Source organism: Lontra canadensis, unplaced genomic scaffold (genome assembly GCF_010015895.1).
Source record: "Lontra canadensis isolate GAN:19392208 unplaced genomic scaffold, GSC_riverotter_1.0 scaffold60, whole genome shotgun sequence".
Classification (NCBI taxonomy): Eukaryota; Metazoa; Chordata; class Mammalia; order Carnivora; family Mustelidae; genus Lontra; species Lontra canadensis.
The window spans coordinates 2,756,017-2,771,473 of NW_022631054.1; the positions used below are offsets into that span (position 1 = coordinate 2,756,017).

General features: G+C 46.7%; 2 protein-coding genes across 7 annotated transcripts in view; both read right to left on the bottom strand.

Annotated features, from left to right (window-relative positions):
* Positions 1-6,376: 6,376 nt before the first annotated feature.
* On the bottom strand, positions 6,377-9,457 carry TMEM35B (transmembrane protein 35B). Of its 2 annotated transcripts, XM_032877189.1 has the most exons (3): positions 9,297-9,457; positions 7,681-7,861; positions 6,377-6,732 (listed from the first exon to the last, which is right to left on the bottom strand). In XM_032877189.1, the coding sequence occupies exons 1-3, from the start codon at positions 9,402-9,404 to the stop codon at positions 6,629-6,631; spliced, it is 393 nt and encodes a 130-aa protein (XP_032733080.1). In that variant the 5' UTR covers positions 9,405-9,457; the 3' UTR covers positions 6,377-6,628. The 2 variants fall into 2 exon arrangements, with proteins under 2 accessions (XP_032733080.1, XP_032733079.1); XM_032877188.1 differs by lacking the exon at positions 6,377-6,732 and having other exon boundaries at positions 7,503-7,861.
* Positions 9,458-10,787: 1,330 nt separating this feature from the next.
* The window catches only part of ZMYM6 (zinc finger MYM-type containing 6), a 42,896-nt gene continuing 38,226 nt past the window's right edge, over positions 10,788-15,457 (bottom strand). For all 5 annotated transcript variants that reach the window (XM_032877185.1, XM_032877182.1, XM_032877184.1 and 2 more), the window contains exons 15-16: positions 14,440-14,584; positions 10,788-12,745 (exon numbers count right to left, since the gene is read on the bottom strand). In XM_032877185.1, the coding sequence (XP_032733076.1) occupies positions 10,914-12,745; positions 14,440-14,584 (1,977 nt within the window). In that variant the 3' untranslated portion in view covers positions 10,788-10,913. The remainder of the gene's footprint in view (positions 12,746-14,439; positions 14,585-15,457) is intronic.

The window sequence follows — 15,457 nt, forward strand, 5'->3', positions numbered from 1 at the left end:
CTCCAGCTTGGTTACCACCAGTCTTGGCACAGGAGTCTTGGCACAGTGGAGGTGAGAGCAGAATTGCAGGTATCCAACAACAGAAAAAGAGAAGCAATCATCAAGACTGAGTTAAGAATGAATCCAGGTAATACAAGCTTGGAGAATCCCAAAAAAACTTGAGGAAAATCTAGCAATCTGGAATTTCTGAGTGAGTCCTTGAGCATTTTAAGCTAATAATTTCCAGGTTTCATTCATTCACCTTATATACTGAGGTCTTACTGTGTGCAAGACACAGTAGCAAGCAGAGGGGATACAGTAGTGAATAGGGTATACACGGAATTTATTAAGTTGGGCTGGAAGAACAACGGCCAATATTCAACCTTTCTGGCTCTACAAAAATGGCACCTTCTTCTGGATCAACATAAATAAATTCTGGCAAGTTAGAAGGGGAAAAAAATGAATTACCCACTTAATTGCTTGATTACAGGGACGCCTGGGTGGCTCAGTGGGTTGAAGCCTCTGCCTTCGGCTCAGGTCATGATCCCAGAGTCCTGGGATCGAGCCCCGAATCGGGCTCTCTGCTCGGCGGGGAGCCTGTTTCCCTTCCTCTCTCTCTCTGCGTGCCTCTCTGCCTACTTGTGATCTCTGTCTATCAAATAAATTTAAAAAGTCTTAAAAAAATTTAATTGCTTGATTACAATTGTGAAAATAGTTATGAAGGAACAATCAGATCTAACCCAAAAATCTTGTGTGTGCTCGCATGTGTGTTGCTGGTCAAGAAGGGTTTCCCTATAAAGCGTTACTTTTGTGGACGTGAGGATGAAGAGGAATTAACTTGGTGAAGGAGAGAGAGGGGCGTCATTCCTGGGAAAGTCAGGTGCAAAGGCCTTGCAGGAGGGAAACTGGTCTGTTCCAGGGACTGAGAAGGTGACTAAACCCACTGAGAGGGGCAGAGGTGGCAGAGGACGAAGAGAGGGAGATGAGAGAATGCTGAGCAGGACGCAGGAGCCAGATCACCGCATATTATCTCTATCCAAAAGATGCCAACGTCTAGGGAATATTCGCGTGGCAAAGACTGTTCTCTCTCCTTGTCATCAGGGAGCCCGGAGCCTTCGGCGAGGCAGCTAGCCCGTGGTTGAGTCAGGATCGGAATCTGGGTCCTTTCGAGGGCTTCCTCCACCCAGTATCCCGCGCGCAGGGTGGCAGGGGTGCCGCAGGCGTGGGAGGCCAGGGCCTCACGAGGAGGCGGCCAGCGAGGCTGCATGCGCGCCCCGCGCTCCCAGCTCCGGACGACAGCCCAGCGCCCAGCAGTCCTAGCGGACGCGGCACACCAAGAAGCAGTGGATGAGCGGGTCCAGGCAGCTGTTGAGGCTCAACAGCGCCAGGCTGAGGGCGTGCAGGACGTCTAAAGCCGTCGCTGCCCGCCGCGCCCTCCCGCCCGGCCACACAGGGCGCCAGCAGCAGGTGGTAGGGCGCCAGGCAGAGGGCGAACACCAGCAGGAGCCCCAGCACCATGGTCCTGGCCGCGCGCCGGTGCGGGCCGGCGGGGACCGGGCCAGGGCCCGAGGGCGCGGCCCGCGCCAGGCTCACGTAGGCCGAGAACACCAGCAGGAAGGCGGCAGCGAAGAAGGCCACGGTGGCGTAGGCCAGGCCGGCGCGAGCCCAGCCGTGCTCCAGGCACCGAGCGGCGCCCCCTGGCCCGGGGTGCAGCGCGTGCGGCGCGGCCAGCGAGGGCGCAGCACAGGCCAGGCCAGCCAGGCAGGCTGCGGCGCAGGCGGCGCGCGCGGGTCCTCGGCGGCGCAGCGCGAGGCAGCAGGCGGCTCTGGGCCGGGGCCCGCGGATGGAGCCGCAGCAGCACAAGCTGATGAGCGTGGCGAAGGCCACGGCCGCGTAGATGGCCACGTAGTAGGCGGCCAGGGCCAAGTTGAGCAGGTAGAGCCACAGGGCCTGACCCAGGCGCCGGCCGCTGCGGACGAACACCGCCAGGGCGGCCACATTGGCCGGCAGCCCCAGGCCCAGAGCCAAGGTGCAGGCCGCGGGCACCACGATGACGCGAGCAGGGTCATCCCAGGGGCTGCAGCCGCGGACACCCGGGTCCCCAACACTGCCGTTCATCTCAGACCTTGGGCGGAAGAGAGGTCAGGGCGGAGGCTAGCCACAGAAGCAGCCCTCCATACCACCTTCCCTCGGCCCCGGCCTCCTCGGCCTCAGTCCTTGCAGGGAGGAGATACTAGAAGCTAGGAAGTCCGCGTGAAAGAGGCTGAGGGCTGAGCTGAGCCAGCAGCCCCGGGAATGGAGAATAGGGGATGAACTCCAGAGTCATTTCGAGTAGAATGGGCTTGCTGACAAGCTGCGGGGAAATGAGGAAGAGGCTTAGTCCCAGATAGCTTGGAAATTTCCAGCCTTGGTGACTGAGAGGGTGGAAGCACCCCTCACAGATGGAGTATGGTTCGGATAATATGGAGGCATGGGCATCTGCAGTAAGCCCAAGCAAGGCTGAGCCAACAGAGTTCTGGAGAAACCAGACTGGACTATAGAATCCTTCCCAGAAAAAGCCCAATCCTCCTGCCTCCACAAAGCGTGGATGGAGGAACAGGCTTATGATGCAGTGACCCTGAGGACAGACCCCTGCACAGTGACCTTGGACTTGGGTAGCTGAAGGTCCTCTCCTGGCGCTTGCTTGGATCCCCTGGCACAGGACTGAAAACTTAGCACAACTCTCGGGCTTTACAGCCTGTTCCCTTCCTCTGGACCCGGAATTGACCACAAAGAGGTCCTGGGTCTGATTCAAAACTTTGGACAGCAGAGCAAAAAAGAGCACAGGCCCAGGAATCAGGCAGATTCTTGATACACACATTTATTTGTCATATGACCTTGGGCAAATTACTCCGCTTCACTGAGCCAGGCTTCTCTGCTCTTAAAGTGGAGATTAAAATACCTCCCTCACAGTGTTGTTGGGAGGATTATGAGGAAACATAAGTAAAACTCTGAGCACTGTGGCTGACACTGGGGAGACACTTCATAACCATTAGCTCCCTTCCTCTCCAGGCAGCAGGCAGATGAATGTGTACACCACCCACACAGGCACCCGCAGCAAACAAAACAACACAGAGACATCTGGGCGTATTCCTCTTCTTTCCCCAAGGGGGGTAAGTGCGCAAGCCAAGGTCCTATCCCTATTTTTGGCATCGTCACCCTCCTAGGGTGTCCCAAAACTCAGTTCCTCTGATACCAAAATTTATACTTTGAACCTCTGAGGCTGCAGTCCTTTCTGGAACCCTGGGGTATTCTCTTCTCCCCCTCCCTCTCGGCTCTGTCCACTATGATTCTCGCCCCCAGCTGGCCCACTATGAACCTTCCCTGCCATCCCAGCACATCAGTCCTCTCTTACCTCCTGCTGTTCTGGCTGCTGCAGCAATCTCTGGGGATCTGGGGACCCTGGCTTTAAGGAGCTGAGACAGCAGAATCCACTCCCACCCACACATCTCAGACCTCCCATCAGCCAACTAATCCCAGAACACCACGTGAAGAATGGGCCCAACAGCTGGAGGGGCTGGGGCCCACCTGCGGCAGCTATGAGCGGGTTTGTGGGGTCCAGGCAGGGCCCCAAGAGAAGGGAGCGTCTTTGATGGCCCGGGGCACAGGGTGGAGGAGAGAAAGGTATAAGAAAGGCCTTGCAGCTGAATGTCATGGTGCTGACCTAACCATGTTCCAGGGTTAGTTAGCAGTTTGGGGGGCACATTTCCGGAGGCCTGGCTTCTCCTTGGATTGAGGAAGCAAGAGACGGAGGAGGCTCAAGAGACTCCTGCTGCTGTCAATCCCAACTGCTCCACACCAGCTGGCCCAGCCGCTCCGCCAGCCCGCTGCCTCGGCCACAGCTGCGGGGCGGGCACTACAGCCGCGCCTGGGGACCCTGTAGCTGCTCATCAGCTTACAGGCCAAACTGTGCTAGACAGGAGCCCTCGATCTAATGCCAGCTCTGAGAGGTTTTACTTAAAGCCCTGTGAGACAGGCTGACGTCGCATCCTGGGAGGAGCAGAAGATGGTAAGAGGCCAGGATCCTAGGGGTTCCAGGTTCTACTTTCTTGGGCTTCCGAATTTTCATGCAGAGGGGCAATTCTGGAAAGCAAGGCTGATATAATCATATCGGACAGATCATCCCATTTACCCTGTCAAAGAGAACAGTGGGTGTCATCCCTGCCCACTTTTGACTTGGGAAGCTGGTGCGGTGGGAAGTGTTGGGTTCTGGAGTCAATCAAGCCTTAATTCTAGTCTCAGATCTGACAGGCAGGCACTTAAGCCTTCTGAATGTGTTTTCTCATCTGTAGAACAAACGGCTATTTAATAACAAATGCTATTTAATAATAGCATTTACTGAGCACTTATTATGTGCCAGGCAGGACTGTAAGCACTTCAGCTCACTAAGTCCTCCCAGCAACTCTATGAAGTGTTTACTGTCATTACCCATATTTTGCAAATAAGCTAGTAAGTGGCAGTAACCTTCATCTACCCCCTCCGTTCATTGCCGACCAGGGTGCACAAACCTTTACTTGTGTAAGTCCATCATGGGTATTCCATGCAACACCGAGGGCAGGAGCCAATACATTAAAAGCAGCAGAGCAGAAAGTTGAGAGATCATGAGTTTTTGACGTCATTGTGAAGTAGCCAAATTACACAACCTAGAAACTGAAGGTATGTCATCGCTGGACCTCTGTGGAAGAAGAGGCTTCCTGATTATTTTGACACTCTATGTAGTGAATGTACACAAGCACATTTTTTATATGTACTTTACGTATACGACTATCTTTACGTACTACTACAGATGTACCAGAGTATGTATATACACACATACACACACTCAGTCTAGATCGAACCACTCTACCCTTAGGCACAAGAAGAAAAGACCTAAGGGTGCCAACTTGTCTGAGGTTCCTATTTCTTCATGTCAGAATGGAAATTACCATTCTGTAGTGCAGATGAAATGGACTAATGTACAGACTTCACTCCTGTGGGCTCCCAAAAGTCATTGTCCCTACCTCCAAAGTGATCTGTGTGCTGATGGCTAGAGGAGTTGCATAAATAAACTCTTTTCCTATCTTCCATTATGGGAGGCATTTATCACTTTCCAAAAGGCCCCTAGTGAGGTGAAGATAGTTGACGATATGATAGTAAGGACTCTAACATGGTCACTTTCCCTCAATAATTCACACACGCACACACACACCTGGTTCTGATCCCCTAGGATCTCTGGGATTCATCCCAGGCTCCGAGCACTTTACCATGCGGCATCCCTTGGAGTTGGGAGTCCTCTGCCTCCATGTCGATATCCAGGAAGCACCACACCAGGTGCCAAAGGCTGGCAGTTTTAGAGCCTGTAAAATGATGACTCTGTGCTCACCTTTGTTAGCTCTGCACGCCTAAGGTGCACAAGGTAAAAGACTAGGAAGGAGTATTTCATGTGGCTTAAGAACCCACGCAGAAGAGTCTGCCATACTAAATGTGTAAATTGTAATGATTTCATAAAAATTTAAAAAATGTGAGTGCCTTTGAAGCAGCACTCTCTCTTCTAGGGAAAGACAGTAAGTATGCAAAGGTGATTTACTAGGACATTTACAATAGCAAAAAAAAGGGGGGTAATCTAGGGGTGCCTGGGTGCCTGAATCCATTGAGCATCCAACTCCTTTTGTCTTTTTTTTTTAAAGATTTTATTTATTTATTTGTCAGAGACAGAGCACAAGCAGGGGGAACAGCAGGCAGAGGCAGAAGCAGGCTCCCTGATGACCAGGGAGCCCAGTGCAGGACTCCATCCCAGGACCCTGGGATCATGACCTGAGCCGAAGGCAGATGCTTAACCAACTGAGCCACCCAGGCATCCCACAGCCACTCTTGCTTTCAGCTCAGGTAGTGATCTCAGGGTCACGAGATCAAGTGCCCTGCTGGGCTCCTTGCAGGGGATGGAGCCTGCTTAAGATTCTGTCTCTCCCTCTGCCCCTCCCCATCCTCTCTCTTCACTTCTAAGGAAAGACAGTAAGTATGCAAAGGTTTACTGTTAAGTGTGCAACAGCAAAACACAGGGACAATCTAAATGTTCCTCAGTGGAGCCTTGAGTAAATACATTACAGTACATCCTTAAGGTGGAATACTATACACCCATTAACAGCAAGGAGGTAAAACAGACTTGGAATCATGTTACAGTATGAGTTTTGAAAAGCAGGTAATAATTTATTTTGTCTCATTTTCATTAAAAAATATCTGTATAAAGAAATATCTGTATAAAGGGGTACAGTTACTAAAAGGAATTAATAGTAGTTATTTTAGTGCATCATTAAAATCTGGGGTGATTTAAATTGCTTTTCTCTTTATTTTCAATTTTCACATGACATGAGGAATGTTTAACATGTATCCTTTAAAAAAGAGCAGTAAATGTCCAAGACAGAAAGCAGGGTCAGGTAGATAAGATGTCTACTTCAACACCGGCCAACCCCGATGTACTGGTAACAAGGCAGTAGACTGTGTTTTTCACCATGTTCCTGCCCTGACAGTGACACGGCATGAAGAGGCAAGAGGCCCTGGACTCCCAGGATCCCTTGGATGCACTCGGAAGAGTCTTCTTCCTGGTGGGTCTGATCACCTTCTTAGTTTGGACTCAGAGCTGGCAGATATCCAGCAGCAGCAGGAGCCCCAGGCAGATGATAGGTGGGATGTAGGTGTTCGGTGACTCTTTCAGAGATGCCAAAGTGAAGATAGCCCCTGGAATGGAAAGTGAGGTCCCTGAGGCTCCCTGACCCTCTCTAGCTCAAACCCTCCCATTCAACACCCCCACCCCCCAACACACACACAGACACATACACACACCCTAAACTAGTTGCACTCATCTCTCTGGCCTCCAGAAGAGAACAGAACCAAGAATCAGAGGCCCCTTGAACTAATGTAGCCACTCTCAGAGGGCGAGAAAGAGGAACAAGCTTGCCAAGTAGGACGGGGAGGTAGCTAGATGGGCCTTTTAGAATGACTTCTGATCCTTCTCCCTTCCTAATCCTACTGGAGAGGAGGCGGCCCAGGGGTTAGTGGTGGAGATACGGGAAAGATCTGAAGTTGAGGAAAGCTCCAGAGATGGAAAAGAAGGCCTGGGAAAGGGGTGGCCGTGGTGACAGCAATGGTGACACAAGACCAGGGGATACAGACAAGGCTGAAAACATCTGACCTTTGAAGCAGCAGCTGTCATTGTACATCAGCAGTTCATGTGAGCCGAGCCGCTGGGAGGGGTTCCTCTAGAACTCCCTGTCACAGGGAAATACTCTGCCTTTCTGTTCAGGGGCCCCAGTTTCCTTGCTCTCTGTTCCCACCTGCCAGACACATAACTCCATGGCAGTTGCTACTTCATCTCCTCGCCTCAAGGGTAAGGGTGAGGAGAGAGGGGCAGGGGCTTTAAGTTACAAGATATCCTCACCATGGGTATACCCTGCAGCCAAATAAATCGGTGAGGTAGGAAGTATGTTTGAGATAGAATCATGTTATAGTATATTAAGTTTAAAAAGCCCCTTTCCTAGTCTAAAGACCATGGAAACTATAGTAGAGCAGGGAGTATTCCTGGTTCCAGAAAAAAAAGAAAGGTGACAACAGTAAAGGGAACAGCCAGATCTTCTATTACCCTCAGCCAGAAGTCCCCATTTCCCCAGCGCAGTTGCACCCCCTTACCCATCATGAGCACGGTCAAAAGCAAGTTACTGATCTCTTGCAGCATCGGTGGGCCCAGGACCAGCAGCAGCCCAGCCAGCAGTTCGAGCCAGCCCACAGCCTCTTGGTAGCTCATGGGATCCAGCTGGTAGCCGAACACCTTCAACGGGAATACCTCAGCGAACTGCACAAACAGGGCTTTCTAGGGGCGGCAGGGAATGCCTGTCAGCCATACTCAAGGGTCCACCACCGGGGCACTCCATGGGGGCCTTCTGTGTCTGCATCCTCAATTCCCCCAACAAAGGAGCTACCGTGCTAGGTCAGGCCCAGGGCTGAGGTCAGTCTGGAGAGGAGAGGGCCTCCCTGAGGAACTGAGCTTTGGAATCAGGAAACAGGCTTTCCACTCCAAGGAGAAGGGCCGGATGGTGGTGCAGAGGAGGACTGGTTTTCTCACCAGACTCTCACTGGACTAGACCCCAGCCCCAAATTCCAAGACCCAGGAAGTTAGGCATGCCACAACTTCTCCTTCTTGCTGACTGGCCCGATTTTCTTGAGGATATTATGATGGGAATATTGGGAGGCTGAGGAGAGGATGAAAGGTTAATTGTTGCTTATTCAACAGATTCCACTCTGAATATGATATGCTGAGCCTGGATCCCACTGCAGTAGACATTGAGCAGTTAAGGAGCTCAAAGAGGTTCATTGTGCTGAGTCAGGCTCTGATCTGGGCCATATGACAACCACCCGCAGGCCCGCTACCTTTTCGTGCACCCTTACTCCCTACCTCAGCTCTACCATCCCTACTCTGCTACAACAAAGAAACTCTAAGCTGTCTGGCTCTGGGGATGTACTTCCCCAAACAATCCACCATCCTAAACCAGGAAGGAAAGGCAGAACCCAGGCCTGGGAGAGGGAGGCTGCAGGGGTATCCAAGTCTGCTTTTTTGAGAGGCTGGAGAGACTTGTGGGCATAACCACAAGAAAGCTTTTCAGGAGTCTGGAACTAGCCAGGAGACAGAAGGAGGACTTGCAGAGGTTCCTCTCTGCCTCCATGCTAAGGGCTCTCCAGATTCTGATTCAGGAGAGCACCTAGATTGGCTCCTGCGTCTTGACTAGCTGTGTAAACTTTAGCAGATACACTTCACCTTCAGGGCGACTTTCCTACTCCACCAAGCGGGGAATAATAAATACTAAACCCGTTCCTCACGACCCTCCCAAGAACGCTGGCAAGCGAAGGAGGAGAAGGAGACGGAGAGGGTGCTGGCTCCCCCGCTGCATTTTATCTTCCACCCACAGGGTCCGGACGCATTCCTCTTCCCGCCCTAGGTTTGCGCGGGGCCCCCAGGGCTCTGCTGGAAGATCTGCCCCGCCCCTTCCGTCTAGGCAAGAGCCAGAGGACTCCGAGGAGCACCCTAGGAAGGCGCCCCAGTCTCAAGTCGACGTGCTCTCCCCCCGCTCAGCGCCGTCCCGCCGGAAGGCAGGCGGGTCCGCGGGGCACCGGCTCGGGCAGGCGGGCAGACCGGCCAGAGACTGGCCGGGCGCCGGGGCCAGGGCCGGGGTAACTGCGGGAGACGCAGCACCCGCCGCCGCGCGGCCGCCCCCGCGTCCATCCGCCGCCGCCCCCGCCCCGCCGCTCACCATCTGCTGGGACACCGGAGCCGAGATCTGCTCCGAAAGCTTGGCTGCCCCCGTTAGTGCGAAGAAGCCGCCCAGCAGGACGCGCAGAGCCGCGAGCCCGAGCGCCATGGCCGCCCAGGCCCTGCGGGAGCGAGTAGAGGGAAGAGGGCGCGGCAGGGAGGGGAGGGCAGGGCTGGGCAAGGCAAGGGAGGGCCGGCCGAACCCGCCCCCTGCCGCCCGCTCGGTTCCTTCCTCCCCAGGGCTGGCAGAAGACCCGCGCCAGAGCCTCCCGCTCCTCGCCTCCCGAGGCTGTTGCCACCCTCTTTTCTGGCGGGGCAGTCCCATCTCACAGATGGGGACACTGAGGCCCACTGGCTCAACTGACCAAACGGGCCCCTTTGAATTCAGACAGTCTCTTGTCTCCCAGCCAGTACAGAGTCAGTCCAACAGGAGGATCTGCACGTGCCTCGCAGAAGACCGGGATTTCCTTCCTGCCTGAGCCTCCCTAGCTTTGCCAGCTGACACCTAACCTCCATGGGCCCCAGTTGTATCTGTGAAGGCAGATGAGCCTCTTCGTTCTGAAGAACAGGCCTAGCACAAGGCCTGGCCCATGGAAGAGCTCAATAGTTGTTACTAAGTTATGGAATCAGTAATAAACCAGCAACAAGTGGCTATAAATTGTTCTTTCCTATCTTTGTGTAAAATACATTTTCCCTTGAATTTCCCTCAGCTGAAATTAAAATGTGAAAAGTGTTTGAAAACTCAGACACTTGCAGCTGCAGGAAGAGAGACTTCCACTGAACAAAACCCTACAGGCCACTCCTGGCCCATCTGCTATTACCTGGAGATCTGTCTAGACCCAGATGGACAAACGGTGGTGAGCCAGATTAAGTCAGCTGTCTGGTTTTTTCACTCCCTCCCCGTCCCCAGCTAACAATGTTTACATTTTTTAATGATACAAGAAAATTTAAAGGCAGCTCTCATGACACATGAAAACTATATTGTTTCAATGCTCATAAATAAAAAGTTGTACTGAAATAGCCACACTTGTTTGTGTATTGCATACAGCTGCTTTGGGGTTGCAACCGCAGAACAGAGTAGTTAACACCGTATGGCCTGCAAAACCTAAAATACTGACTATCTGGCCTTTTATAGAAAACATTTGCCCAGCCCTGGTGGAAAGGGCCACAGAGACCCCTACAGGGGGCCTCAAATTCTCCTGCTGCTTCCATTTCTGGTTAGGCAAGCAGCTTGGATCTGAGTTTTGTACCTCCCCACAACAGGGCTGCCTGGCTGAAGATTGCAATGGCCCATGTGTTTCTAACGGCCAAGAGGTTTTAACATCCAGGTGTGCCAAGACATTATAAATGCCTTCTGTTACCCTCATTTTTGTCCCTAATCCAGATTATCCAATCAATCAATCAAATAGCTAAATCTGCTACCTTGGACTAATAAAATTATATATAACTATTTATAAATGCACCATTATTAGATTCCTCAACAAAAAGAAAAAAATATTACAATGCTTATTTAATCACTGAAAGCACATATCCACATTAGGAAATTATATTTTAGGGTACTTATACAAAATTTAACACAAAATTTTATAGACTGTGGTAATAAGCAATAGCCATGTTACTATTCTTTCTCCTTCACTAATTTTTCTATCCTTGGAATTAAAGATGTGACTGCAAGTCTTAGAGCAGGACCAGAAACCAACAGATTTCTTTGTTTTGACTCCGTCAGAGCAGAAAATGTAGCATCACATAAATAAATAGTTGAAAAGGGCAACAAAAACTTCATTGCCTTTTCATGGAGTTCTGGGTAACATGTCTTTGCATTTACCCAAAACTGAGTTACAGGCATTGATTTAAATACTGATTGTAATTCCAAATCCGAAGACAACTGTACTAGTTTTTCTTCTTCGAAGTCCGTGAGATTACTATTTTGGTGATTCATAAAAGGATTAATTATCCACAAATTTCCTGAACGCAAATCTTCTTCTGGTGGATAACAGTCGTGGAACATTTGAGAAAGTCCTTCCAGGTGCTCAGAAATAATGCTTGCAATGCCTCTCATATTTAAGTCTGATGAGTTTAAGAATTCGGAAAATGAAGGGAACATGTCATAATCATTCTCTTGTGCACGCTTCAACCACATTTTTAACTTTTCCTTAAATATATCCATTTTATTATACAAATTGAAGAGGGTAGTCATAGTTCCTTGGAGACTTGAATTGAGTTCATTTATAAGTGAAAAAATATCTGATAAATAGGCCAGCTTTGCAACCCATTCCTCATCAAGAAAATACTTGGCCAAATCGGAATGCTTTTCATTTAAAAAAATTTCAATTTCATGTCGTAATTCAAACAATCTTGTTAAAATTCTCCCTCTCGATATCCAGCGTACTTCGGCATGAAGTGGTAAATTCACATGCTCAGACCCCATTTCTTCACACAAAATTGTTAACATTCGTGAATTCAAGGCATTGCTCTTTATAAAACTTAAAATTTGTGCTGACTGTAAAAGAATTTCATGTAAGCATGGAGACAACTTTGCTGCTGCTAAATGTTCACGGTGAATAAAACAGTGTGTAAATGCCACAGTATTCGTGGCAATTTCTTGAATTTTCGCTCTGAAACCGGAACACCTGCCAGCCATACTTGCAGCCCCATCTGTACAGAGACCAACACAATGTTTCCAATTCAGAGATTTACTGTCAATGTATTTATTTATTAGTTCAAATATTTCAAATCCAGTTATTTGAGAAGGCATTTCAATGCAACACAGTAATTCTTCCTTTATATCACTGCAATCATAATCAATGAAACGAATATAGCACAAAAGGAGGGTGATATTTGAGATTTCTGATGATTCATCTACCTGAAGGGCAAACCACTTGGACTTTCTGACTTTTTGAATCAGCTGATCTTCAATGTCTGCAGAAAGTTCATCAATCCTGTGTCCAATCGTATTATTAGAAAGAGGAATGGTTTTCATTTTGTCTCCTGCACTTGAACCCAAAACTTCTGAACACATCTCTACTAAATATGGTTTAATTAATTCTTCAGCAATGGAGAACGGCTTCTTGCTGGTAGCAATTTGAAAAGCAATTAAATAAGAAGCTTTCACAAGTGACTTTTCAACTAGTAAACACTTTTTTAAAGAACTATTCTGACATTCCATTTCAAGAGATTTTTGTTCAAAAAAATCTACTGGTTTGTTTTCTAATTCTGAATGTTTTGTCTTCAAATGATGAGAAAGATTTGCTGGTTTCATGTTTTCAGTGGATAAAATTTCTCCACAAATGACACACTGTGGCCTTGGTGAACTTTCTTTTGATCCTGGACAAATAATAAAACCAACTTTTAAATATTCCGCATCATAAGTCTGGAAAAAACCTAGTCTTTTTTTCTTTGCAGGTGGAGACTCAAGTTCCGCATCATGTTTCTCATTAGGCATAGGGAAATCTGCATGAAATATGTGAATCACTGTTATTTTCAAAAAGAAATAAGCCATATTCTTTATGCCTTTCCCCACACATTTAAAATTTATATTTTATTACTATTTATATTTGTCGAAGGAATACACTAATTAAAGTTGAAACCCAAACCCCAATACTTCCATGGTGCCATTAAAAACTGAATTTCTCCTTGCTCAAAACTTGGCCACTAAACTAAAGCAAAACTGTAGGCTGTAGTACATGAACTAGCAATGCTATGTATTCAATAGATTACTGGAATTAGGACTGAAGTCCACAGGATACATCAAATTAAGAACAAATTATTTTACTTTTAAATTTTTCAGAAAAAAAGGAAAACAAATGTTTCAAAAAGTTAAATCTGGTGAATCAAGATGAAGATATTGATATACTAATATTCATTGTGCCGTATTTTCAATCTTTCTGAATTCTGAAATTTTTCCAAATTAAAGTTGAGGGGAAAAAAAAAAAGGTTAATTGTTAGAATACCCAGTGTAAATGAGGGTAAAGAGAAATGGGTGTTTTCAAAAGCTGATGGAATTTTTCAATTTTCTTGAAAAAAAGCCTTAAAAATCTGTGATAGCTTTTGAATCTAAAATTCTACTACTTAGGATCTATCCTAAGGACATAATCAAGTGAACAAAAAACCATTTACACAACTTAAAACTGTTTATAATATTAAATAACTAAAAGCAACCTCAATGTCCAATCTTAAGGGATAGATACGTTGCAATCGATGCATCCATTAAGAATCTCAAAGTATATTTAAATCTATATGGTATGGAATGTTTCTGATGAGCACTGTCAAATGAAAAAGTTCACAACAGTTTATTTTAAACAATCCAATATTTAATCTAGAAATTTTTAAAAAATGTGTAACCACCCACATACACACATATTACTACCTTCCACATGCGAATGTGCACACAATATAAACTCATGTACACAAAGAGTTCACCATTTTAACAGGAATATAAAGCAATCAAATTTACTCTGGAAAGAAAACAGGATTCTCCCTGACTCCTACCAAAACAAAGGCACCCTACATCAAAACTCATGATTATGTGTTGACAGACTATGCTTTTAAATATAGTATATTATGGGTAGTAAAATTATTACTAAAAACAAAAATAAAAAAGTGCTTCGGGCAGAGTAGGCTACAGAACTAACAGAAAATATAAAGGTAGTGGCAGTTAACATGGACTGGGGCAATATTTACAACCGTTCCAGGTATGAATTAAAATAATTTTCCTGATCACCAGTACCTCAGACACATAGTTATACTTTTAGTAAATGACAAATCAACTTACAGTGTTTTTAAAAAGAGAACTAAAGTTAAATCACAAATGCTTTTCTTTAAAATCACTAATGCTTTTATATAAATATGTATCTTAGTAGTTATAATAATTTGTACATTTGAAAAACAGAAGTACACACACAGAGGAGATGTTTGTCCACTCTACACAAAATGTTATTTGTGCAGATGGACTCAATTTGGGGTAGTTATTAGCGTTAATGAAAATAATTATAAAAGGAATAAATCAGATTTTCAAAGTCTGTGATCCAAGAATGAATGTTTTCACATTTAAGAAACTGTAAATGATTCTTTTTGCCTTTATTAAAAAAACAAAAACAAACAAAACAGAATGACTTTCTACATATGAAAAGCATAAGGATACATACCTGTCTGACATTCCTTGTGTTGTGTATGTGGTTTGCAAGAGGTGGCCTTGGTCTGTGTGACAGGCTTGCACAACACTGCTTTGTTTTTTAAAAGCCTGGAAGACTGGGAAGAGAGAAGTTTCAAGGCATCTGTCTGCGTGATTCCCTAGTTAAAAAATTCAGAAGCCAAAAAGAGATGTTTTTTAGTACCTTATCACTGATTATAACTCTATCAAATTGAAAGGTGGCACAGAACAAAAGAAATATAATTCCTCTGAAAGTGCAGCTGCAATGAAGAAGTTACTTTAGAAAATATACACTTATTCCTAATTCTTCTAATCAGTATCTGTTCCATTTACTAATTTAAAAAAAAACTCTGCCTATAGCAAGGACAATCAAAACAGTGAAAACAATCTTTGTTGATTAGGACAACTGGCAATTCAGAAAAATTATATCCACTCTCAAGCCATATGCAAAAATATATTCCATATTGATTAAAGACCTCAACATTAAAAAATAAATAAATAAAACTTTAAAATCACTGGAAAGGGGCACCTGGCTGCCTCAGTCGCAGAGCGTGTGACTCTTGATCTTGGGGTTGAGTTTGAGTCCTACATTGGGAGAAGAGATTACTTTAAATATTTTTTAAACCTTAAAAATAAATCAAATCAAATCACTGGAGAACTTTCAAATAACCAGAACAAGGAGAAGGTATTCTCTTTTTAAAGTTGTTTTTTTTTTTTTAAAGTAATCTCTTCACCCAACATGGGTCCCCAACCTACAACCCCAAGATCAAGAGTTGTATGCTCTACTGATCAGCCAGCCAGGCACCCCAAGGAGAAGGTATTCTTTTTTTTTTTTTTTTTAAACAGGTATTTTTTTTTTTTTAAGATTTCATTTATTTATTAGAGAGAGAGAGGGAGAGCGAGCACAGGCAGACAGAGTGGCAGGCAGAGGCAGAGAGAGAAGCAGGCCCCCCACTGAGCAAGGAGCCTGATATGGGACTCGATCCCAGGACACTGGGATCAAGACCTGAGGC